We start from the raw sequence: 25,802 nt of genomic DNA, 5'->3' as shown, positions 1-25,802 counted from the left end.
AAAGCCTGAACGGTCGGTCGGGACTCTGCCCCCACACATTTTCAGCTCACCAAATCTGGACCTTTCTGTTAGGACACCCATGGCCAACAAGGACTTGGTTAGTGCTCAATATTGAGCTATGAAATGCGTAACACCTGCAAGAGAATACAGAAAATAAAACCTTAATTTAATTTGTGTGTGTGCATTTGTGTGTGGGGGAGTTATAACCTCCTGCCACCCGAGGTAAAACTGTCTAGAGCCGCCCCTGGTGTAAGCATGAGTAGACATGTGCCGTATATACTGTATGATGTGCTCAGGAATATTCACAAAATGTGTAACTTCAGTCCTAGTTTAATTCAAAAAGTGATATTCACACAGATAACATTACAATTAATGTATTTTAAGACAGCCAATTCCTACCTAATTTTGTGAATAAAAATCTCTTTTACTTTCTTGCATATACTGGAGACGCAGTGGTTCTCAAACCTTTCACAGCAAGTACTACCTAAAAAAGAAAATACATAGCTCTCCAAGTATCACCGTAATAAGCAACATTTAAATACAGTCGCGTAGCAGATCTAGGTCTGCATAAAAAATTAGACAAAATTTGATTCCAAGTAAATTTAACTCTATTGTAAGCCACCGCTTAAAGTGGAAATCAACTCAAAGATTTTCCTAATATGTTCTATGCTGCCCCACTAGTCGAAACACAATTTTCTGATTAATATTGCACTTTCGGAATATGAATTAAACAGCAAAATCCACCTCTTTTAGTCATCTCAGGGGGCAGCCATTTTGGAACTAGCGACCAATCAAGGCTCACCTGTGGTCCAAGTTTGGTCACGTGACACAAGCTGAGCCGTGTAGTTACCTGAAACGTGTTTATTTTCCCATTCTGTTTTTCCACCTCTATCCACAACCATGAAATGATTCATGTACTAGTTGTACTTTGTTCTCATCCAGAGCTCAGATGCTAGCAGTACATTTCAACATTTTACTCATTATATTTACATGCAAGATGTCACCCTGACTTGTGTTGGTATCACTCTGTCATTAATTAAATTACATATACCATGTATTACAATTTTGTATTGTTAAAAAAATATTAAAATAGAAAATAACTGAATATATTTGTCTGCTTAATTACACTCAATCATGATGATGAGATGGAGTAAAAAAAAAAAAAATCTGAAATATTTTTCAAAATAAATTTAGAGGTGAGACCTTAGACAATGTTGACTGGTTCATCAAGTTAATAATTTACAGTAAATAAGCTGCTTCAATGAAATACCTCATATAATTATATTGACAAATACAATATTGAAACAATCCAAACAGATGTGATCGTATATAATACAAATGGGAATTTTGCTCATTAAGTGTTACTTCATAATGCACAATGGGACATAAAGACTTAGAAACCTGAACCAACTAAATAGCATCTTTTCTCTTTATGATGTTGTCCGTGCCTATCACAAGCCATTTTCACATTGCATTCTGTCTAAATTGGCGCACCAGGTAAAACCATACAGCCAGGATTTAATTGCCTGCGCCTCTCAGGCAAAACTCGTCGAAATAGGACAAGTGTCGTAAAGCATTTAGATCCAAACGCATACCCTACCATCCATACCCATACTGTATACACCAGTGTGACTACAGCGGTTGCTTCCAACAAAGACGTGTCAACACTGAGTCCCCCGTGTTAAACTTCACACTCTGGTGGCTAGCTCGTGGGTGTTCCACCTCAGTTACGCATCTGATACAACATCGAAATCTGGCAAATTCCCTGGTCCACTTCAACTCTCGTCCCGCATCGCTACCTTACACATAGGACGGCGCGCTGGGAAAATGTCGGCTTGGATGGCCAGTGTGGAAGAGGCTACAGTCTCTTATGACAAAGTAAAATAGGAATCAACCTTGTAGTTACTCCATAATAAAGAAGTAACTGCAAGATTGTGCAGGATTAAATTGTTGTTTATTGTTGTCCTGCATCGATGAACAACAAGAAAATAATAATAATAACCTCCCTTGTTTCTCCCACTGGCCTTATCTGCCATCTAAAGCTTTGTCCCGAGCTATGACCGACTCATTAAACTTGATCATGAGTGTGGTGCCTTTGTGCCAGTGGGCAGTGACCTTGGCAGGGAAGCCACTGTGTGTGAGGATGGCCTCCACGATGCCTGCAGTAAAGGCGGCGCAGTTTAAGCTACTGTTCTCTTTGGGCACAGAGATGTAAGCATTGATGAGTGGCTCCTTTTCTATGATGTAGTAAGTCTTGTCATCATCATTGGCCTGCTCCAGTTTGTCAGCCTCCTTCCCAAACAAAGACTTCCAAACATTCACCTGCAACGGAGAGTGTACAACTTCAATGCATTTTACATGCATTCACAAAAATTTAATTCAGATTTTTGTTTTGGAGAGTAAAAGTAATCCGAAAAATAAATACTCAAGTACAGATACCTGCAAAATCTACTAAAGTATAGTAAGAAATGGGGATGTAACTATTCACTCAAGCCCCAATTTGATTCAATTCCGATTTTCAGTTCCCGATTTTCGATTCTATTTTATTCATTTATTTTTAAAAGCGCTACCATACTCGTGTCTGTGCGCTGGTGTGGTGCTGCAGCCATTCGCAAACGCAAAACGCGATGATGTTTCGCGCAAGCGTGTCAAGTAGGGCTGCCACAAACTATTATTTTGCTAGTCGACTAATCACCTACAGTAGTGCTGAGTTGCACTAATGCTATGAAACTACCTATAATTACAAAAAAACATCTCACTTTTTTGGGCACCGATCCTTTTTTTTAATGTAGAGGACAGTGAAATTAAATGAGTAAAATTAGGGAGTAGCACTGTGCTAAATAAAACTAAACACTTGCATTGTTTTTTATTAAACTTTAATCCAAAACATTTTGTTTTGCTTCTCTAATATACATAATTTAATCTGCACATTCAAAATGTTGTATGCATCTGGAATGGAAAAAAAAAAACTTTAAAAATTAGGAGGAACATGATTTTTTAGCAATCTAAATTAGTACATTCTAATGAGTGGGTATGTTATGTCTTTTATTGCTAGGTCTTGCCATTATGGGTTTGTGGAAAATAGGTTGTTGCGTTAACTTGGAGTGCTGAGATTTCCGATTCTTAAACACAACATGGGTGCGTAAATGCAACAATATGTTAGCGTACCACAACAGGACATGCACATGCACAGTAGCCTGTGTGTGCTTACTAAAGCTGACTTTCAGAAATGACTGTCTCAATGTGATACATGAAATCGAGCATTAGCCACAACGTGCTTCCTTTTTAGATGCTCATTTATCATGGCATTATTAGCTATGAAAGGGAGATTTACATTGTATGAAATGTGCCTAAGATTGGTTGCTAACGCTAACTCGGGAGCCATGATGACAACGTTACCCACAATGCTTCTGTTTACATTACGGATGACCCAGATTACCACTACTGTGCATGTGCGTTGCCCAAAAGCATGCTGGCAGGGGGATATGGGGCTTTTTCGAGAGAAAAACAGCGGCAAAAATTAGATATGAATAAACGACGCATTGACTATTGAAATTAACTCTTGACGATTTTGATCGTTTAAGTTGTCATGTTAGTAATCGAATCTTAGCAGTTCCAGCCATTTTCAAAGTAATGTACCCAATGTGCGTATGCAGTTTGTTTACTGCAGAGATGTATGGACACGGCGTTGTGAATCAATTCTTTTTTTTTTTTTTTTTTTTTTTAATCTTTTTTTTTTTTTAAATCGATGCATATTTCAAGCATTTATATCGATATAAAATGCAGTTTCAATAAATCCTTAAATCCCTAGTAAGAAAATATCAGCACTTTGTTGCTTCCCATCACTGGCAGCACGTCACTTAAGTTTTGGACTCGTTGAAAGTACAAACCTTGATGAAGAGTAGCATGTTGAGAACTTTTGTCTCCCTCTTGCCATTCTTCTCCCTCAGCACCAGCACATCCAGCATGCCGGCTCCAACACTCTGGCCCAAGTCAGCCAGGCGTGTCTGCAGTTCCGAAACGGAGTACACTCGGCTCTGACAGTACTGGACCATCTCTGAGAACAGCAATGCAAACGCACTGACGCTGACTTCAGTCTTGGGTCTAGTCAAGGGGCGCTCCAAGATGGTGGATTTCCCTCGAGTGAACCGGGTATCCATTTCCTGAGAACCACAGATTTATGGTTAGGACTCTGATAAGAGGATCAGCAATGTCTAAATGTAAAATGCTATTTTAAACACATACACTGCTCAGAGTCAGGGATATTAATTGAAGTCAGGTGAAATTTTTGAATGAACCTTTATAGGTGGACTTAATTTGATTTTCTCTAAACTTTTGAAAGCACGTTTACAATTGTTCAATGTTTCAGGGGGTGTTTTTTCCAAGGACACCCACTTCTATGCCTTTCTGAGATCCTGTGTGACGCCTTAAATGGCGAGGTGCTTTTGATCATTTTTAGGTGTCATTTTTTTTAGAGGTCAATTTAAGTTAACTCGTAAAAGTTATGTTGTCCAATATAGGTTCATCCTGAAAGTTCACCAGCAGGTCTAGTGAAAAATTAGACCAAGAAAACGTGTTTTAATTTAGTTGCTACTGCTTTTGCACTCCTCACGCGTAGATGTTTATTTTTTAAAACTTTGATGGGGAAGTGTTTATTCCTCCAAGTCATTCTAACAATAGAACGTTTGAACGCTAACTCCATAATGAGAAATTCAATTTAGTAAGAAAACGTACATTATTTGAGAATCCTTTCAGAATCATTTCATGTGATATTGTTCATCACACTCCGGCTTTGCCTAGACTTCCCATAACAGTATATTAACCGGGGTTTATACATTGTTTTATTGCGAACGATACCAGCTGAGTGTTAGCTATCTAGCTAGCTGTCGTTTCCTAAGAAGAAAATACATAACCGTTTGTTTGGGGAGGGGAAACACACATTATTATTAATGTCTATTAGTTAGTAATAGTTCCCTGTATGTGGTAGCGGTGAAACTGAATATGTCAATGTATTTGATGAATAGTTTGTAAGCCAAACTAACCGTATTGTGCTGGCTGTGGAAGGTGCTTTCTTCGTCGCGCTTGTCTTGTGACATTTCCTCAGGTATTGACAAACTTTATACCGCCACCTACAGTTCCGGATTGAGACTGCGTCTCCAAAACAAATATTGTGATCGTATTTCGAACACAATAAAAATACCAACTATTTTGCTTTTAAATTAAACTATTTTAATAATGTTTGTTCTGTTGTTGTTTTGTTTCTGTCCTATCACATCATCCTTGAAATGGGGCCTGTTCTTAATGTTTTTATTAAAAATTCACACAAAGGTTTATCAAATTGAATTGAATTAGTGTGCTGTGAGAAATCATCATTAGGGAATGACCCAATCTCTCTGAGATGGTCCTAAAAATATTCTTGTTTTATTACATATGATCTATCTTTGTTAAATTTTCTGCCAGCAACATCGTGACCGCAGAAACAGAAACAGAACATAAATTAACCTGTGTATCCACTTTCTGTAAAATATTTTGGGGGATGGTGTGCCATGAGATATTTTGTGATGTAAAATAAGTGCCTTTGCTCAGTAAATGTTAGAAAATACTGATCTAGAGCACCGATTACCTAACGATGTGCTGGGAGTCTGGGACAGAAAAAAATTATTTATGTAACAGTTTTTTTTTTTTAAATACTTCATCTCTATTGTTGATCTGTCCCGTGTCCTCTCAGAATCATTGACAACGAGGGCTTACCCTCAATTACCTCTCCAATTTTACACAAAGGTTTGAATTGCATTAGTGTGCCATGGGCTCATCGAGTGTTCTACAGGAAGTGTCTTTGTTCAACTATCTATGCCAGCAACTAACAGTGATGAGCAGAAAATGTGCTACTCTTACACTAGATGGCAGAATCTATCTATAAATTTCCGAACCGCTTATCCACACACAAAAAAATAGTATCCTTTTTTGGGGATTTTTGTTTGGTAGTGTGTAAAAAAATGTGCATTGAAAAAAATTGTTATAGAGTAATTTTACAGTCCACACAACATGGATTAAATGTATTCTATTATAATGATGTGTCCTAGTTCTTGCTGCATAAGAACAATTTCAATAGTTGCCCTTGTATAGACCATAATCAAACGACGTACACTAACCGTAAAAAAAACACATCAATTTGGACAAAGGTATAAGTAATGTTACATTATCTAAAGCCAGTTTTATTAAAAGCTTCAATTAGCATAATTAAACAGTTTACAGTACAATACTGTACTTGATAACAAACCCACTTCCGGTAATGGCCACTAGGGTTCACTAAAGGACCAATTAAAGCCTCTTACTCGAGCATTACGTTCCAATATTCAACATATTTAATGAGGTTGTCAAATTAAAACTGGATACACCTGCTATAATGTTTTCATTGAGTAAAATACAAGTGAGTCGTTTTCAACAACGTCTGAGTACGCCAAATCAATGCTAACGGGCGAATTATAACATCTACTGCACTATTATGATTCTAACCTTCAATATCAATTACAATTTTTAGTGTAAATAATCCACTTCAATATATAAACAAAAGCTACCATACTATACACAGTAAACCACTATTATTACGCAATATATATTTAGTTTTTAAAAGGTAAACGTACAAAATACGCACCCAACACAAATTTTCGTAAGTGGAATTTACGAGTAAAAAGCTTTAAAAGTGAAACTTAATGAACTTGATGCTGGAGGGCGACTCCAACTTCTCGTCACCTCCCAGTCGACGTTACGTACGCCGCCGCCGCCGTGGCGTGCCTGCAAATCTAATAATATGGAGTCGTGTGCCTGGTGGCTGCCCGGGACCCATGCAAAACATCCCCAGAACAGTTTGGAGTGACACCTAAAGAGCGGATTCGTGCATGTAAGCAGCCGGGGGCTTGTAGCGAGCATCGTCTCCGGGGCGTCAAGCTTCTTGCTCGGTCTTCAACTATGACGAGCACCGCTTAGGCTGCGCGACTCCTTCCCCTGGATCCGTAAACCAGGCCGATAGCAGTGAGTATTTTCCGGGTGAAATTGTAGCCGATCGGAGCTGCTTGTTCTTTTAAAAGGCACCGTGCTTTGCATCGCGGTTCTTAGATTGACCTGACAACGACCGATCAACAACACCGGCCACGTACTTCCAGTGGGCTAACACAAGCCAAGCCAAGCACCTCTTGACGCCTCGGTTATTTCCTTACTGACTCAAAAGGGACAGAAAGGACGTGGGCCTGGAAATAAACGCCACATCTTTATGTAACCATTCGGACACCCCGTCTCGTTTAAAAGAGCAGACGTATTGTGAAAATGGGTCAGACAGGCCTATGCAGCTGCTGCTGGTGGGGGATATACTGAGGACAGCTAAAACATGAACATTCTGCAAGTCTGCAATCGTTTGCATTGTGTGACATGGCTGCTTCTAACACACCAACTGTAGTTTTGTCATGCAATTGAATGCAATCAGCGTTGAGCAATGTATGAAGTAGAAGGTAGACAATGTAACTTATCACCCCCCCTCCCCTTTTTTTTTTTTTTTAAATGTTTGCAGAAGACAAGGAGGAGTGCACAATGTAGGCAGCCTGGTCAACAGTGGACTCCATACTGTTCTTTGGGGGGACAATGGAGCCAGAAGGGCGACCCCTGACCCCAGGGAGCAGCTATGTGCCCCCACCTTTGAACTCTGCACAAAACCCTGTCACCCCACTCTTCCTTAACTGCACCTTGCAGCAGGTAAAGCCCTCATGTCACCATCACTGATGTCATTTAAGGTGGGGAAAATAGTGCATGCCATCGGCAATGTTATGAATCACACATACAACACAAAAATTATGAATGTTTACTGCAATACATTTTTTTCTTACCAGTCTTGTGACACTATTAGACTTGTAACAATGATGTAATAATTGTAGGGTAGAACAGTAAACTAGTGGTTACACATCTGACTCACAGTTTTGAGATTCGGGGTTCAAATCTCTTTGTGGAGTTGTCTTTTCTCCACGTACTTGCGTGTGTTTTCCAAAAACATGCATGTTAGGTTCATTGAAAACTAAATTGTCCGTCGATGGGAGTATAAATGGTTGTTAAATGTGCCATGCGATTGATTGACTGGCGAAAGTCGCCTAAATGCCAACCAAATGGCAAGCGCAATAGAAATTGGATGGATGCCTCCGGACCATGCTTCTAATTCTGCCGTGGTTTTGTACCTATTTCTATTTACAGTTGTGGAAGATGACTAAAACAACACAGGTTTTGTCTTGTTGGTGAAGACTTTAGCATGGCACTGTTGATCAACAGAGTTGCTTGGATTATTTTTCCTTGTTGGGCCACATATTTGTCGGTTGCTAGGCAGAACTTGTAAAGTACAATCTTTTGTGCCCCATAGCCCAGTGGGAAAAAAAAATGCATATAGGCCAGTCACACCCACTAGACAGTTTAAGTAGAAAATTCTGGGCTGATAATGTTGTGACCCTGGGCTGAGATGCTGAGGAAATTACTAATTATGAGGCATATTTATGAGTACACATTATTGCAATGTAAGACATTCATTAGTATTGTGAGCTGAAGCTTATTCCAACTAATGTGGGACTAAAGGTGGGTTACATCCTGGAATCTTTGCCAGTCAATCACATCAATCACTTAAGTATCTTAAAGAGGAAGTCCACCCAAACATGTACTTTACAATATTATGTTCTATGTACAGTAAGTATTCTCTAGTAAGGAATCATATTTGCATTGTTCAATCTTTCCTTATAACAGAATTTCCTTATGTGGGAAACGACTACGGTACATGTCCTGTATGAACGTGCAAGCATGTTAACAAAATACATGTGTAACAACATAAGCAATATAATGCCCCCCAAAAAATATTTTCCCCCAAATTGTTATCAAACAAAAACTAAACTATAAAGTACAGGTATATGAACAAAATACAGTACAATATAACAAACATGGTCCAAATATTGTTGACAAAATACTGTAAATACTGTAACACCAATGCAGTACAGTACTTAACTACAGTAAACTGCACTGTATTTTAGTGTTTATTTTTCTCAGACTTTGCTGTATGAAAATGTTTGTCAGCGTATCATACAGTTTTGTTGCTAATTACAAGAAACTGTCCCGTTGATCATCACTGATATCCGGGGATTCTTTTGCGTATTAAAGCATTTTTGATACCATCTCCATAGCTCTCTTGCTGGATGGTGGCTTTACATCAGGACTTTTCTCGTAGATTTGAGTTTTTCCGACTCCAAGTGTCTCCTGGATGTTTTTTATTTTGTGTCCAGCTTCGCATAATAGGATGCATTTCACTCTCTCTTTTCACGGTCATTACCGTTCTTCTTTGTTTGGATGCTATGAACTACAGACGAAAATATAAATTAATAAATGTAAAATCTTTCACAATTTCAGTAAAACGCATGCCGAAGAAGGAACTTATATGTCACCGTTTTGGATCCGATGATGGCTGAGAGTCTTTCCATAGTACGAGCGGGAGTTACTTGAGTTTACGTTAGTGCGGGCTTCCCTATGGGTTCCGGGTACAGTACCGGAACTTCCGTTGGAAGTAATCGATCGTTAATGTAATATAGTGGAAGAAAATTTAATGCATACGTTTTGTTTTTTTTCAGAGTGAGGGAATTTCCGTTTGATAGCAGTCCGTAGGTGGGAATACTTACTGTAGTCCCACTAGTCTAAACATGGCATTATGATTAATTTTGTGAAATATGAGTTAAGCAGTAAAATCCACCTGTTTTTGTCCATCTCAGGGCGCAGCCATTTTGTCACTTTCTGTCAACTGAAAATTACATCAGAGTTGCTCAGGGCTCAGGTAACGACCAATCACGGCTCACCTGTTTTCTGAAGCTGAGTCATGATTGGTCATTACCTGAACCCTGAGCAATTGTGATGTCATTTTCAGTCGACAACAAGTGATGAAATGGCCGCCCCCTGAGCTGGATAAAAAACGTTGGATTTTGGTACTTAAATCATAGTCCATAAACACAATATTAAACAGAATGCTGGGTTTAGACTAGAGGAGTCACATAGAACATATTATTGCCAAGAGTTTTTTTTGGTTTGACTTCCTCTTTAAAAATACACAGTTTTTTTTATGAAGAAAGAAAATAAAATAGTGCCAATCTTACCTCCAATACAGTGACCATTACAAAAATGTAATGTTTTTTTTTTTCAAATTATTGCCACTAGTCCTCATGTTCTTCCGATGTGAGCGACGTCCTGACGTCCACTAAAGGCTCACAAGGTCCCGATGGAGATGAGGGTCCCGAGCAGATCGATTGCTCTGAGCACAGTGCAGCCGCAGCGAGGAGTGCACAGAGGAGATTCAGGTCCTCAGCCTTTCCTTCCTCCCTGAGCTGGGACTCAGACTCAGAGAAAGAAACACTTGATGGTAACACATCACTCTTCCTATTTTGTAAAAGTTTTGAAACTTTCTAGTCAAGCCAAAAGATATTTGATCATTATCATTGTCGTCTTCTTATCGTTTTAAATGTGATTCAGTCTGCTTGTAGTCAGAAGTCTCTCAGTTCTCTCTTCCTGTCTAAGCCACTTATAAGAAAATCTAGTTTTGACTGTGAATTTTAACTGTTTGGCTGTGAAGTGATTGTTTCTGTGGTTTGTGTGTGCTGTTGTATGTCAGAGGAGGAGCTGCAGCATTTTTCTAACCCTCATGGTCTGGCTGCTCACAGCCCAGGATCTCCTTCCTCTGGACCCAGGTGAGGAAGGTGGTACTGTGGTGTACTGTAACATAAACTAAATTCTTGTTTACACAAAGATTTAGCAAAATGGCCTCATCAGAGCAGTAACTGAAAGTTCCGCATTAAGATGGCTTTGCCTGTTATACAGAGACCTGGCGGGATGTTCATACGACCTTTCAGCGAGCCAACTTTCCCAAAATCAATTAGATGCGTGACAACATCCGTGCCAGCATCTGGTGTGACGTATAAATACTTGTTGGACTGCGACGTTGCCTTCAACACAGCAGAGCAGAAGAAGTTTCCGCCATCACAGCATTTACCATTTACATAGGCATCGTCTTGACTCAGTTACTACCTCCAAAGGCCAATTATTGGTGGTATCACTTGAATGACATTATGTGCTTGTGCTGTTTATACAGATTAGCGATTTAGGAAAAACGGGATGACACTCGTCTAGTACAGGCTCTGTTCTATGACCAAGTGGTGACAGCCAGAGACATATGTCACACATTGTACTGTAAAATTCTGGACAAGAAACTGGGCCTGTTATCTAAGATTTCAGGAAGAGGCCATATCAATTGGATTTAAAAAAATATATATACCTCACTCAGAGGTTTTAGTTTTAGTGCCTTCGCTGTGACACTATTATGATAAGGTTGTGTAGGACTTAATGTATTTCTCTCCATAGTTGCATTCATTTTAGTCATGATTTTGTATTGGCGATTGTAAAGTTGAGACCTCTGTATAAATCATCTCAGGTACATCCCATAGATTGTCAGTGAGGTTCAGGTCAGGACTCTGTGGTGTCCAGTCCATGTGTGAAAATGTCTTATCCTCGCTGAACCACCCTTTCACTATTTTACCCTTGAGAATCATGGTATTGGGTCGTTTATAGTGCAGTGCAATTTTTCTGTTGAAATGAGATTGAGTCACACTTAATGTCCAATGGGATTAGTCCATGGTGGAGTCTGCTTTTCACTCGAAATCATTTGGGATAGGTGCCATGTGGTGACCGAACATGTGGTATATACATAGAAAATGGACAGATGGAATCCTGTTTTTTTTTTTTTCTTGGAGTATGGTTCAATCAGAGAAAGAAAACATCCATGGATGAGGAAAAACCTGCTCATATGTTCAAGTGGTTAGTTGACTTAATTTTTTTAAGCACATAATGTTGTTGAAACTAGACCTGACCAAAGAGCATAACACTGTCCCCAAAGGCATGCCCATCACCTGGAAACATAGTCAGTTAGGACTTATCAGATCACATTGCATTTCCTCATTGCTCTAGAGTTGAATTTTGCTAGCCAATTGAAGGATTTTCCCCAATTACTCACCTCTCACTCTCACCATTAACTTGTTTTCTTAAAGAGGAAGTCAACACAAACATTTTTTTTTCAAAATATATTCAATGCAGGCTGACTAGTTGAAACAAGGCATTCTGATTAATATTGCATTTGTGGAACATGAATTAAGCAGCATAAATCCACCTATTTTTAGCCATCTCTGGAGGTGGCCATTTTGTCACTTCTGTCGACTGAAAATTACATCACAGTTGTTCAGGGCTCAGGTGAGGACCAATCACGGCTCACCTGTTTTCTGAAGCTGAGCCATGATTGGTCCTCTGTAGGCCAATCATCCACTTATCAGCTGGGACTATCGTGAGTGGAATGAATTGTTTACAACTGTTGAACAGTTAAGGCAGCTTTTTAGCTGCCAGCAACCACTGTCGTGATGTGATGATGATGATGATAACGCGGACCGGATCAAGCCAGGTTACATACGAGAATATTTAAGATTGTGTCATAACACAATACTATTGGGTTTTGTTGCTTGTTTTCACTTTTTAATGCATTATTTCACAACTAAAATAATTATTGCAAAATAAGGCAATGTTGTTTTAGGACTAGAACGAATGTCTTCCACTTCCGGGTCATAGCTTGTAATATTTCTTTTTTTCCCTAGTCAGTGAAATGGACGTCCTCTAGAGGGCAGACTATGCCTGTGAGAACAATTCTGCAGGGACGGAACGCACATGAAAAAGAGCACTCCGGTGTTATGCTGGGTTAACAGGCAGTCTTGCCAACACAACACGTCAGCCGGGACTTGACCCGGTTAGGGACGATTAGAGGGATGGACGATAACCTACCTCCTTGCTTAGTCCAAACCTTTTAAAATAGTTCTCGTCTTCCAACCGTCCACAAAACGGGCATCCTTCCGGGATGGATGGACGGACCGATATCGAATGCCCAGCTCTGATGTATACAATATATAATATGTGTATGTGTATAATACTGTGTATGCATATACAGAATGTGTATATATGAATGTGTTTATGTATCTGTATATGTGTATTTTGTTTGTGTATATGTACAGTATAACTGTATTAACTACATATATACTATATGTAAAATATGTGCATTATATACATATGTACGGTATGTGTGTACACTGTATGTACATACAATATACACAAGTTCTGTATGTACACGCTATATACTTGATATATAGTATTTATATATATCTTTATATAAAATATGTATTATCTTTTTCTTTTGGGTGCTGTCCAGAGTTGGTTGTGAGGGCGACAAAGAACCTGGAAAATTGCAGCACTTGGAGCACGAAGCTAGCCTGTCTGTCTCTGGGGATGTGTGCAAGGAAAGTGAAGAAAGCACAATAAGAGAAGAACCAAATATATCTCAGCTCGTCCCAACAGACTGTAAGTACCCATGTGGCGGAACAAAATCTGTTTTTCACAGTTTTCTCTAAGACTCTTTTTCATTCACAACTTTGCTTCACAGTAGGAGGTAGCCATGACTGTAACATATCTGTGGGAGCTGAGGTCGGCCTCTGCGAAATAAAACCAAAGGATTCTTGCCGGATGGAGGAGGATACAGACAAAAGGGAGCAAGAGAAAAGCCTGGAGGGAAAAGATACCAAGGAGCTTGAGAGGGATGTGTACACCTTCACGGGAGACTCTGACCCTGAGAGTCCCCCTCACGGCCCTAACACTACACTCTTCGAGAGGTGCAGGAAGAAGAGAGTCCTACTCAGGCCTTTCACCGGAACCTTACCGCACACATCTCCTGAGGTCGGTACGCAAGCAAGTGGGAGTCCTCAAAGATCAATAAATGCCGAATTGGCACCTCCAAGTCAAAGTGGAGGATCATGCCATAGTGGTGATTTTGGGAAGGGATTAGTAGAAGATCCAGTCATGATCAGAGATGGTGAAGAAAAAGTAGATGGGCATGGAGACTGTGATTTTGAGCATGGTACAGATATTTTTACCTGTGTGGAATGTAGCATATACTTCAACAAACAGGTCCATCTAAAGGAGCACATGATTGAGCACCGTCAAACAGGTGAAGAAGGTTCAGAACGTTTTCAGTGTACTGAGTGCGGATGGGACCTGCCGGATTCTGTAGTATTAGCCGACCACCAAAAAAGGCACCAGGAATCCCGCGTCAAGATTCTGGCTGAAATCGAAAAACTGAATGAAAATGAGAAGGCAAAAGAAAGAGCAGACACTAAGGTAGTCAAACGTGAAAACCTGCAAAATATGAGTCCGGTTCCTACTCCTGGCAAGGTATCAGACACTTGTCCACTTCTATACCAGACTCCACTTTCAACATCAGATGGTGAACATGTGGCTCTTGAATCAAACGCACCTCAAAGTCCCACAGGTTCTTTTGGAACCACATTTCAGCCCCGGGCTGTTTTGTACCGCCGCCGCTTTGTTTGCACCCATTGTAACTTCAGCACAAGAACCTCCCAGGCGCTTGCTAATCACACCAAGACACACATGAGAAAAATATCAACTTCGGTATTTAAGTCCAGCTCCTCCTCTCCTGATCCCCCATCATGTTCATCTCCTCTTGGTTCAAGTCAAGCCGTCACAAAGAGACAGAGGAAACAGGCCCACTCTGGACCGGACTCCATCTGCAACAGGGCACAGTGCGATTCTGAGTCCAGCCATTCGTCTCATGATCGTGTTTCAAACTCCATATTGGAATCCAACTGTGTCTCCGACTCTACATCCCTGCCCAACTCAATTCAAACCAAAGGGCGCCAAGGAATTGACGCTTCTGAGAATGATGCGGCAACCCAGGTAGTCCTCGGTTGTAATACGAACAGGAGGTTCAGTAGGAGAGCTAAACTGGGATCCAGGCCAAATGAAGAGGAGTTTCCAGGGAGTGAGGGAGACCAGGACGAGAGCCCAGAAATGGACCCTGAGAAGGTTGTAGTGAAAGGGCGCACCAGAGCTAGCTCTGATCCAGGTGAGGCTAAAAAAAAACAAAAAACAATGCAATATTTAAAGCGGAAGTCAACCCAAACATTTTTTTTTCCAAGAATATGTTCTATGCAGGCCCACTCATCGAAACACATTTGTGGGATACGAGTTAAGCAGCAAATCCACTCGTTTTTAGCCAACGATGGCTAAAAACGGTGGATTAAAGCGAGACTTGGGTGAGCTTAACATTGGCACTTATATAATAGGTTTGCATGTAAAAATGACATCAGTACTAAAGTACCCCCCCCAAAAGACTCTGTAGTAATTTAAGGACTCTTTTTGTGATTAGATTTACGACAAATTGCCCCACCCCTTTCTGGGGCGTGGCTTATGTTGTTTTTGGTCTCAGCGGTCTACGTCACGGGAGGGAGGCAAGGTGGTAATATTGCTCGCTTTGTCAGTTTTGTTGTCTAAAACAGCGACCGATCGCCACCATAACGCAAATGCACATTACTACTCTTGCCCACTTCAAACTGTGAAAGTATTAAAGTGTTCTGCACAATAGTTTGGATTTATTGACATAAAACGTAATCTCATCATGATCACCTCCACAAATTCTCCTCATTAACAAGGGGCGTTATTCATGGAGCCACTTATTTCCTAATTCCTCCCAAATTTATTAATAAAATACCAAATGACAACTCTTTTCATTTTCCTGATCAAAAAATATATAAAATGAACTTGTTAGTGAAAACATGGCCATCCCGGACCCACGGTCTCTTTAACTCTTACTACACAAACACAATATTTATCAGAATGCTTTGTCTCAACTAGTCGGCCTGCATAGAACATATTCTTGAAAAAAATATATGTTTGGTTTGTAGCGAACATGGGGGTCACTCATAAGAGTGTCAATAGTTTGTAGCGGCCGGGAGCAATGCCTGCATTACTCCTGCCCGCCTCTAGGGGCACCACGTCAAAGTTTTAAGGTTTTTAGAGGGGAATTTGTCGAAAAACCTCATTAAATCAGTCATAAAATGTGAAGGCGCTACAATAAAATAAGTTGTGAGCTCTTGGAATAAAATAGAGGTTAATAACTTGACCCAAACACATCCAATTCACGCTTGACTTCTGTATATGGACAATGTTTATTAACTATTCTAGTGGAACATACAAGAAAACACTACAGTATAGCAAGCCTAAATAAATGACGGCCAGCCGCTGCGCGGAGTCGGCTGCGAACAGGACAGGACCAGCGCGTTGCTTCAGCGGTTGCTGCCCAAGGGCCGGAGTCCGGCGCGTCTGCCGCGTGTGTGGTGACGAGGTTCGAAGTGGTCCAATTTAGCTTTTCAGGTCAACCGCCGTTGATTTTCGGGCATAGGGACACGCCAGCAAAAATGCAGCCAATGCATCAAAAAGTTGAGAAGTGAAAAGAGAGTTTGAGAGTTTCTTTTGAGGGGGTGGATCTTGTGTTTTTGGAGAGGGTCTGAGAGGTGAGAAGTTTCTTTGGGGGAGAGTTTTGGAGAGAGCGTGAAGTTCAGAGAGCGAGTGAGACAAAGGCCGACCTTTTTATCTTCTTAAGAAAAAGGGGAGGATGTGAGGTGTCTGCCCCCCCTCCAGCTCAGGTTTCAGGCGAGCCTCAATTCATGACAATAAAGTTAGATTTGAGTCTATTAAATTGTCCTGTTCAAAACCTTTTCACAATTTGTAACTGTCATCAACTGTCATACTTCAGCTGGAAACATCTCATTCTGAATGCGTATAAAGTTTAGGAGTCAAAGATATGAGTTTAACCCAATATCTACACGGTTATTTCATAAACCTGACCAGAAAAATGATTGTTACCATAGCGAAGCAGATTCCTCAATGCAAAGTTAGCAGGATACACACAGTAAGCAATACACAAATTTTGATTGATCAAACGCATAGGAAGTTTAATGCTGCAGTTCCCATGTCGACCTCTTGGGGTCGGTCTTTATCCAGCATTGTCAATGTTCATTGGGCAGGCCCCCAGCTGGGGAGGCTCCAAAAAGTTTGTTTTAAAGCCATTCGAATCCACATCTGTTGTCTGTAGAGGTTTTCAAGTGACGAATCCTTATCAGCTCCTTATCAGGATTTTGGGTCTTCCTGAGTCCTAGCATGTCCTTGTAAAATCCAATTGCCGGGGTCCCCTGGCGATTCAATTGTTTTTAAGTGAGGCTGGAGCAGGCTTGATGGCATCTGGCTGAACCTTGTCTCCAGCCCTGAAGATGTGGTGCACATGAAGGCATATTCTCTACAGGGTTGACTTCCTCTTTAAAGCCTAAACTGTACCCTTTTTTTGTCTTTTTATGCAGATGATGAGTGTCCAGAGCAGCTAAGTGCTGCAATATTTCCCCAGATGAGGAATAGTTTGAAGGAGAAAGATGAGCAAGAAGAGGAGACTGGAGGAAAGGTTTTTGCTTTAAGGAGAAGCAACCGGATTACTGCTCCCCTTGTCGAAATTGAGAGTGATGAGGGTGATGATGACGACATTGACGACGAACGCGTGCGACATTTCCTGTCTGGGGACATCTTGGATGAAGTCGAAGATGAGATTGATGAGGTCTCAGAGGCTCTGAAGAGCGTGGAGAGGAAATGCCCCTACTGCCCCGATCGATTCCATAACGGCATCGGCTTGGCCAATCACGTGAGGGGCCACCTGAACCGGGTGGGCGTCAGCTACAATGTGCGCCATTTCATATCCCCAGAGGAGGTCAATGCTATTGAGAAGCGGTTTTCCTATCAGAAGAAGAAGAAAAAAGGTCAGCATCTTTCAAATTGTTCAAGTGAATTCTGAAACTCACTCAGACAATGTTTATCTTTTATAGGAACGGAAACAAGAGCGTAAGACACAATGGCAATGTAACAAGAGTGATATTAAGTTGATAAAAACAGAATAAGAATAATGGTGCCCCCCTCCTTTATACTCTATAGTATAAAGTATTTGTATGCTATAAATTTAGATAAATATTGATACATTTCCATTTGCACTGGTAGTGCAGTGGTTGTGGATGGGCATTTGACTAAATATTGTTGATTGACCCTGGGGAAAATTGACTGTTTGATATTTTCCCCATATTGTCACTGTCAGGCAGAATCCTCACTTCTCCAAAACCACTTTTACTTCTCAGGAAATTAAAAAAACAGCATCGTATTTGAGTTACCAAACACCTCATTGCTAAAGTTGGTATAGTACATTATTTTTTTCTCATATACTGTTGCGCACCAAAATCAACACAACACCCCCCTTAATCAAGCTCAATCTCAAATTTAATTTGCTAAAAAAATAGTAAACTCAATCGCTAATTTAACTAGCAAAAAAAATGTTTATAATACTGTCATTGATTAGAATATTATGGCATGTCATCTGCCCATCAAATTCTGCGTAAGAGAGAAAACAACCCGAAAAGGCTTGCATATTTAACAAAAGCAAATGACTGATTACATCACAAACTCTAATACAAAGGCCTAAGAGCCATGAGTGAAAATAAATAAATAAATAAATAAACAAAAAAATGCCGAACTGAAGAATCTGGACACAATCTTATGTTTGTGTCTGACGGACTTGGTTATGTAATGGAGCATTATAGCTATTGATTCCTAACAAAACAGTCCGACTAAAATATATCTAAGATAACTATTTTCACTCGTTTTTGTCTATAGACCTTCAATCTTGAGGTGACATAATGCCACGAGGCTCCCGCGGAGTCAGGTATAAGTGGAGTTCTACAACACTTCTCAGACCAGTTGAATTGTGTACTGTTAGTGAGATAACACATTTTCTTTAAACACTTTAGATTGACAGACCGGGTGGGGACTGACCTTTAGTATCTGTTTGTGAAAAAATATCAAATTGACCATATTTGGACAAAAGAGATTTCTGCCTAACAACAATATGTTAAACGGGATGGAAGAATCTCTTTCTCTGAATGTTCTGTACTCCTTTGTTCATGTCAGAAACAATGCCCGGAGGAGATGTGCCATAGAGGAAGATTTTTAGAAACTAGAAAAGCAGTTGAGATTTGTTGAATCACTGAATGCTGCTTGTAACATAGTACGTAGTTACATTACCTAACCCACATAGAACACTTCATTTTCCCTCGATTGTGTCATGATGTTTTCTCTGGGTGACAAGCAGGGTAATTAAATTCATCCGTCGCAAGTCTATCACAGGTCACGTTCGACATACATTCACTAGGGATGCTTGATTATGATTTTTTTTAATCATGATTATTTTGGTAATAATTGAAATGACTATTATTCAAACGATCATTTATTTTTGGGTACAAAACAAGGGAATGCTTAAACATAAAAAATATAAAGAGAAATAAATGTAAGTAAGGTCCTTTTACATACATTCACTAGGGCTGCTCGATTATGGAAAAAAATATTAATCATGATTATTTTGGTAATAATTGAATCACGATTATTCAATTGATCATTTATTTTGGGGTTTGAAACAGGAAAATGTTTAAACGTAAAAAATATAAAGAGTAATTAGTAACTTGCTTCTTGATCAAACAAAATTGATCAAATTATATTATTTATAATTATTAAAAAAAATTAAATGGTGCGTGCATTGATCTAAATTAATATTAATAATCGTTTTTTATGATTATTTTGTAATCGTGGAGTGTAATAATTGTAATTATAATTGAATTTCGATGAATTGCACAGCCTTAACATTCACACATAAGGGTAATTCAGAATGATAAGTGAAGTGAGCATGCATGTTTTTGGAATCTCTGAGGAAACCACTAAACATTCAAACTCCCTCAGAAGTTTCTGAGCGGACCTGCTGCAGAAAATCATACAGAATACTTGACCCTTTTCACTTCATGACAGACTTTTTCCAGATATGCCATTTCAGTTAATATTGCTGCTAAACATTTGCATATTCAGTCAAATCTCTACAACGACAACTTTTTTTTCCCCACTCCACAGTGGCTAACTTTGATCCATCCACGTTCAGTGTGATGCACTGCGAGTTCTGTAGCGCTGGCTTTGACACTCGCGCCGGCCTGTCTAGCCATGCCCGGGCGCACCTCCGAGACTTCGGCATCACTAACTGGGATGTTACCATCTCGCCGATCCACATCCTGAGAAAATTGTTCTCCAGCAGACCGGACCTTGTAATCCCCACAGCTCCCCCACGGAGCCCTGTCTCTGGTCAGGGAGAGGATGAAGAAGAAGAAGAAGAAGAAGAAGAAGAAGAGGAGGAGGAAGACGGGATCATTGAGGTTAAGCTGGAAGGGGAGACGAGTGAGAGGAGGATAGATGCTGCTTCTCCTGTTTCGCTGTCATCTGCATCTCCTGGACCATTGAATGAGGAGGACGGTGTAAAAGAAGGTACGTTTGATGCTTTGAATTCGTGGTAGGCCGAAGTGCAGCACAGTGGCCTCACCTCACTGCAAGACATGACATAAATGGTTTAACATTTGCAATGTCTTTTGGCAGTAGCTGGATGCGCATGGCAAATGCGCTCATGCAGTCTTTCTGTAATAACTGCCTATTTACTTAAACACTAGGATTTTCCTTCATGCGTTTGATGGGAAACTACACTGAGAACAACCAGCCCAGAAGCCCAAAAGTCCTTTAAATTGGACACTTCCATGTAGACCCCATACATGACTGGGCCCATGAATTGATTCGTGCATAGTTGCATATGGGTTCCAGGGGGTGAAAGGTGTAAATACAATGCTCACGCCTTTACTCCGAACATGTTTGACACTACTTCTCTGTGGGCAAACACGTAATAGCATTCAAATGAGAGCAGTGCTGCCTCACATTCGAGAGATTCTTGGTTTGAATTTAGGCTCAGCCCTCCTTTGGGAGTCATTGTGATAATGGCTTGTGCAATATGCGTGTCGCAAAGACATCCAATAAGTCTCATATGGAATTGTGTGCTTTTATCTGATGACAGACGCAACCTTAAATTGCCATCCAATGAACAGTATCTAGGGGCATTACTAACACAAAATTACTTTAAAAAGCCTATATTTTAAAAAAGTTACAACTGTTAGCCTGCTTATTTTGCTGCATGAAAAAAAATCTTTAGGCACGTTAAATATCGCAATAATATCGATATGTCAATATTCAACACCCATATCGCGTGTTTTTCCAATATCGTGCAGCCCTGATTTCAAGTACCTTTGATTAACCCCAAATTGTTCGTCAGTTCTAGTAAGCTTTTGCTGATGTATATTTTTTGCTTTCCAGTAGACGTGTGACGGTTTTATGATTTCGCTGATTGATATTTGGAACTGTTCATTATTCCCTTCCACCTTGACTAAGGCCCCGCTTCCAGCTGAAGACAAAGCATGATGCTTTACTGTGGTTATGTTCTTTTGGTGATAAGCAGTGTTGTGTTTGTGCCAAACGTAGCTTTTGGAATTACAGATAAAATGTTCAACCTTGGTTTCATCGGAGCATAACACATTTACCCACATGTGTTTGAAATTTCAAATGTTTTTTTTTCTTTGTAAGATAAGGCTTCTGTCTTGGCACCCTAACCCATTACAGAGTAAGAAGAAGATAGGAGGGTGGTGTAATCAGTATTTGCAAGAAATTCCTGAAGCTCCCTCTTTGTTGCTATTGGCCTCTTGGCAGCCTATTTGACAAGTTTTCTTTTCGTCGTGTCATCAATTGTGGAGAGACAACCGGTTCTTGGTCAGGTCATTGTTGTGCTTTTTTTTTTTTTTGATGACTAGCTTCACTGGTTTCCATGGTATGTTTAATATTGCTTTTGTTTTTGTCAAATTGAGTTGTGCAGGTTATATTGCTGGTCACATTAGTGGTGCAAATATTTTGTAAAATGATTTATATTTGTCTCTTTTTTATACATATATTGCAAAAAAAAAATTTTTTTTAAAGGGGGTGTAGACTTTTTATACCCACTAACCGTTCTTTGAATTGTCCATAGGTGTGAATGTGAGTGAGAATGGTTGTTCCCCGTGATTGACTGCTGAACAGTCCAAGGTGGACTCAGCCGTGGTGAGGAAAAGTGGTGTAAAAAATGGATGGATGATCATGGGACCTTGATGGATGAGTGTTTTCATCATCTTCCCAGTTTATTTGAATGTTTCTTGGCTTATCAGGCTTACTTTCTCAGGAGCTCAAGATTCTAATGGATTTACAGTGCATGGTGACAAAATTCAATTTTTTTTTTTCTTTTTTGCTCCCATGTGACACAATTCGCATATATTCCGATATATAAAGGGGAGAAAACACATGGAATTTTCAGAATGGAGTCAGACCTTTTCCAAATATGTACAAGAACCTGATTTCTTTAGTGGATATGTGCCAATGCAAGTGCAGTCTAAATGCACAGATTGGATATATCCCACAGATCGGATAGCTATACCCTGCCATTTACCCTGTTTCCTCAATCTTTGTGTTTTGTCAAATTACATTGAAGGGTTTATTTACTAGCAGGGCCAATTGTTAATATTTCAGCTTTGAGTTGAATTAAGTTCTGGGCCGAAGTGAACTAATATGGGGGGGAAAAACAAAAAAGTGCAGTCTTTCCGGCTATTTGTGTGTAAGCATGGGTCCAATAGAAGGATTTTGATGATGGATGGATGAAGGTTCAGGAAACGTGACCTCAGATGCTTGAAGTTCACCTGTCACTTTGAATGCCGAATCAAAACAGGGGTGTCTGACCTGGATGTCACCCTGCTCGGGTATGTATGTGTGCATGTGCGCTTGTGAGTGCGTACCAGAGAGAGTATGAGAGAGAGGGAGACTAGAGGAGTGTGCAGAGAAAAGTCTCCTGATGCCCGTTGATGTGGCACTCGTCTTGGTGCGTTCATCCCAACCTCCGCCTGCTCTCGATTGGTCACGCCTTAGCTCAGCGGTGCATATGGGGGCAAAATGGCTGCTTCCACCTCCCCGCAGACCCAAACAATAGCGGAAAAACTGTCTGACTCCGATGCGCTGCGGTCGCGGACCGGTGAGTAGCGGCCGGTGTCGACTCCGCGTGCTCTCGGTTCCCAAGGCGGCGATGCACCGCGCCACTCGAGCCGGGAGCTCGAGTCACATTGTGGGCAGACATGAGCCATTAAAAGTGTCAAGAAAATGCGCGTCTCCTCGCAGGTAACGCGCACGTCAAAGCGCGATAAGCAGGTCATTACTACGAGCATGACTAATTACTAAGACTGCTGTGTAGATCGCATTATAATCGCTGATTGGTCGTTGGTTACAGTTGTATAGTCCGTCCTTTTCGATCATCCCTAAAATTGCCTCCGGTTGCACAATCCTCGCCATTTTACTTCGCTTTGATTTTCTTAAGAGGATGTGCTGTGATTCCATTGCGTGGAAGCATCTCGTATCTTGGAGTGGTTGCGATCGGAAACATGATGTCAACTTAGTGCACCGAACACTTATTTGGATCCTACTCAGTCCACTAGCCCGATGGAAGTTTGACTTTAGTTGAGGGGATCCAAAGTGGAGCGAGAGGTTTACTTTGCTCCACGCTGGAAGGTAATGAGTTCATTGGCGCTGTTCGTCTGCACCCCGAGGTGTCACATCGCCGCTCCATTACAGTCAAGAGATGAGCGGCCCGCCCACCAGACAAAAAGCTTTGTCTGGCTCCACGTCTTTTTTGATTCAGCCATTTGTCGCAGAAAATGCCTAACTGCAGGAGACTGTCTATATCTCAGACATCGGCTATGCTTTTTGCACAGATTTTGTTTTGTCACTTGTGTCTATGCAAGAAATATGTCATTGTGTGCTGCTGTTCTAAATAGTGAGCGCATATTTTTTACTGCTGCCAAGGTTGTGCTTTGGTTTCTTCCTGTGGTATCATTCATCAGTGCACTTTAAACACATTGAGACCTTCTTGAATTAATGTATTGTCTTCAAATTGTGACTTTATCTACAGTATCAGGACTTCTTTGGTCCCTATCAGGTCTTAACACCCCAACAGCGGTTGAATAGTAAGACATATACTTACTCACTGTCATCATTTATTTGATAACAACAAAGCCAACATGCAGCAGAAATGTGAGGAATAATTCAGTAGGGCTAAACACGTTTGTTGATTAGTTTGGATTTGAAACCATTTTTCTCATAGCAAATAATAGAAATCAAATTGATCTTAAAACCTTTAGAAAATGTACAAGACATGCTTTTGCTTTTTAACTGTCATACAAGTGTCAAATAAATTAGCCACCCATTTTATACTGTCTAGTGCTTATCCTCATTAGGGTCAAGGGTGAGTTGGAGCCTATCCCATCTGACTTTGGGTGCGCCCTGCACTGGTTTGGGGCGGGGGTTGGGGCCTGACAAATTTTTAAAAATGGCTGGACTAAGCCTGGCCGGAAGTGGATTTCAGTTCGGCCCATAATCGGCCCTCATGCGAGGCGGCCAAATTTCATCTCAGCCTACTCGGTGAAAGGCTTCTTTTTAGGCTTCTTTCTACTCCCGCGTCGGCGCGAGCAACAAGTGCCGCATTGATTCACATGACCGACGCATTGTGCTATTGGCGACAGGTCTGCAACACATGCCACGCACACATCAGGAATTGTTGCTGCTCTGATTGGTCCATTATGTCACATGTTGCGATGACATACAGTTTCTCCATGGAGGAGAGAATGCACCACGCAGCTCGTTGCTGCTGCAAAGCAAGCTAATTTGGCAATATAATTAAATGCATAGTCTCGTCATCTCGGTCCCTTTATTGTTGTAGCAGGCACGATATCCATTGTTGTTGCTGTCTTTTTGAAGCGACGCCCCCCGACTTGGAACGCAACTGTTTCAAAACAACTTGTCTCCACGAGTATATTAAGCTGCGCGTAGCACTCAAGTATGATGCTGGCACATCAAGGTGGAGTTCATGCACTTCTTCTGGCATCTTCTACTTCCGGAAATACGCCGTGGCATACCTGCTGTGTATAGTGGTTTGCTGGTATGCTTTTATTTTGAAGGCCGTGAAGGAGGGGTGTTGGTGTGTAAAATAAATAAGTAACTTGTTGACTGCGACTTCTGGCCGTCTGTTGGACCCGAATAATTATACAATACGACAAAACCAACCCTGGGGCTCGCAATGTAAGTAAGCACACGCAGTTGGGTAATTAGTAAAGTACTATGGCGCATTTTGAAGCGTGTTTGAAGCGTGTCCGCAGCGGGTTTGAATAGTAAATTAGCCAGCTAATGATCCTTAAAAAGCCTCTGCCGTTCGCATCTCTCCCGTTTTTTTTTTTGGTTTTTTTTGTGCCGGGGCGTGGAATGGGGCGGGGGGTGATCATTTTTATGAATAAGGGCGGGGGGTCGCGGCCGGAAGGGTACCCAGGTCAAGGGTGGAGGGTCACGGCCGGACCGGCAGAAAAGGGTTAAGTGCCCAGCTCTGACTGTTATTAAGAAATATAGACAGTAAGCAACCAGTCCTGAAGGCATAATTAATCTAATTTTTTTTAACCTTACATGTTATACAGTTATGAAAATCACCTATCTACTGTAAATAGTATAACAATAAAACACTCTACCTTAACTTGGATAACAAAAAATGATGCTTCTTGTTACAATGATGTCTTAATGCTAAGAACGGGAGTCCACTTCACGCAGTGTCCAGCGACATAACCCGAATTTAGTCATAAAGCGCTGGAGTCTAACCTACTAATCTAGGCCAACACGGTAGTTTAGTCATAATTGTAATACATATTTATTTGTATGAAAAAATAGGCCATAAATATAAAACAGTCAAAGTAAGCACCCACGGTAACCGAGCCTACCTTTGTGTGCCGCATAACTCATGCAACATGAGGTACTTGATTCACATAGAATTATGTCACTGCACAAACTAGATAATTATGCACTGTTTA

General features: G+C 40.7%; 2 protein-coding genes across 7 annotated transcripts in view; one reads left to right on the top strand and one right to left on the bottom strand.

Annotated features, from left to right (window-relative positions):
• Positions 1 to 314: 314 nt before the first annotated feature.
• On the bottom strand, positions 315 to 5,171 carry trappc5 (trafficking protein particle complex subunit 5). 2 transcript variants are annotated; one of them, XM_086056693.1, is made up of 3 exons: positions 5,043 to 5,171; positions 3,891 to 4,163; positions 315 to 2,322 (listed from the first exon to the last, which is right to left on the bottom strand). In XM_086056693.1, the coding sequence occupies exons 1-3, from the start codon at positions 5,094 to 5,096 to the stop codon at positions 2,026 to 2,028; spliced, it is 624 nt and encodes a 207-aa protein (XP_085912819.1). In that variant the 5' UTR covers positions 5,097 to 5,171; the 3' UTR covers positions 315 to 2,025. The 2 variants fall into 2 exon arrangements, with proteins under 2 accessions (XP_085912819.1, XP_085912820.1); XM_086056694.1 differs by lacking the exon at positions 5,043 to 5,171 and adding an exon at positions 4,246 to 4,363.
• A 1,608-nt stretch (positions 5,172 to 6,779) lies between these two features.
• The window catches only part of wizb (WIZ zinc finger b), a 38,828-nt gene continuing 19,805 nt past the window's right edge, over positions 6,780 to 25,802 (top strand). For 3 of the 5 annotated variants that reach the window (XM_086056213.1, XM_086056211.1, XM_086056209.1), the window contains exons 1-8: positions 6,780 to 7,032; positions 7,565 to 7,746; positions 10,222 to 10,423; positions 10,673 to 10,748; positions 13,301 to 13,449; positions 13,532 to 15,007; positions 17,298 to 17,744; positions 19,927 to 20,331. In XM_086056213.1, coding sequence (XP_085912339.1) covers positions 7,636 to 7,746; positions 10,222 to 10,423; positions 10,673 to 10,748; positions 13,301 to 13,449; positions 13,532 to 15,007; positions 17,298 to 17,744; positions 19,927 to 20,331 — 2,866 coding nt within the window. In that variant the 5' untranslated portion in view covers positions 6,780 to 7,032; positions 7,565 to 7,635. The remainder of the gene's footprint in view (positions 7,033 to 7,564; positions 7,747 to 10,221; positions 10,424 to 10,672; positions 10,749 to 13,300; positions 13,450 to 13,531; positions 15,008 to 17,297; positions 17,745 to 19,926; positions 20,332 to 25,802) is intronic. The other 2 variants (XM_086056210.1, XM_086056212.1) reach the window with 2 other exon arrangements.

Source organism: Filicampus tigris, chromosome 16, assembly GCF_054856515.1.
Source record: "Filicampus tigris isolate MCC_2025a chromosome 16, RoL_Ftig_1.0, whole genome shotgun sequence".
Taxonomy (NCBI): Eukaryota; Metazoa; Chordata; class Actinopteri; order Syngnathiformes; family Syngnathidae; genus Filicampus; species Filicampus tigris.
The sequence above is the reverse complement of the archived record's forward strand: the minus strand, read 5'-3'. Positions and strand labels throughout refer to the sequence as shown.

What these genes read in the sequence shown, in the direction of transcription:
- trappc5 (XM_086056693.1), bottom strand. Translation starts at nt 5,096, where the DNA reads ATGTCACAAGACAAGCGCGACGAAGAAAGCACCTTCCACAGCCAGCAC. An exon ending in TCCACAGCCAGCACAATACG is followed by an intron (nt 4,164 to 5,042) that starts GTTAGTTTGGCT and finishes TGTGGTTCTCAG; the next exon opens with GAAATGGATACCCGGTTCAC. An exon ending in ACATGCTACTCTTCATCAAG is followed by an intron (nt 2,323 to 3,890) that starts GTTTGTACTTTC and finishes TCTCCGTTGCAG; the next exon opens with GTGAATGTTTGGAAGTCTTT.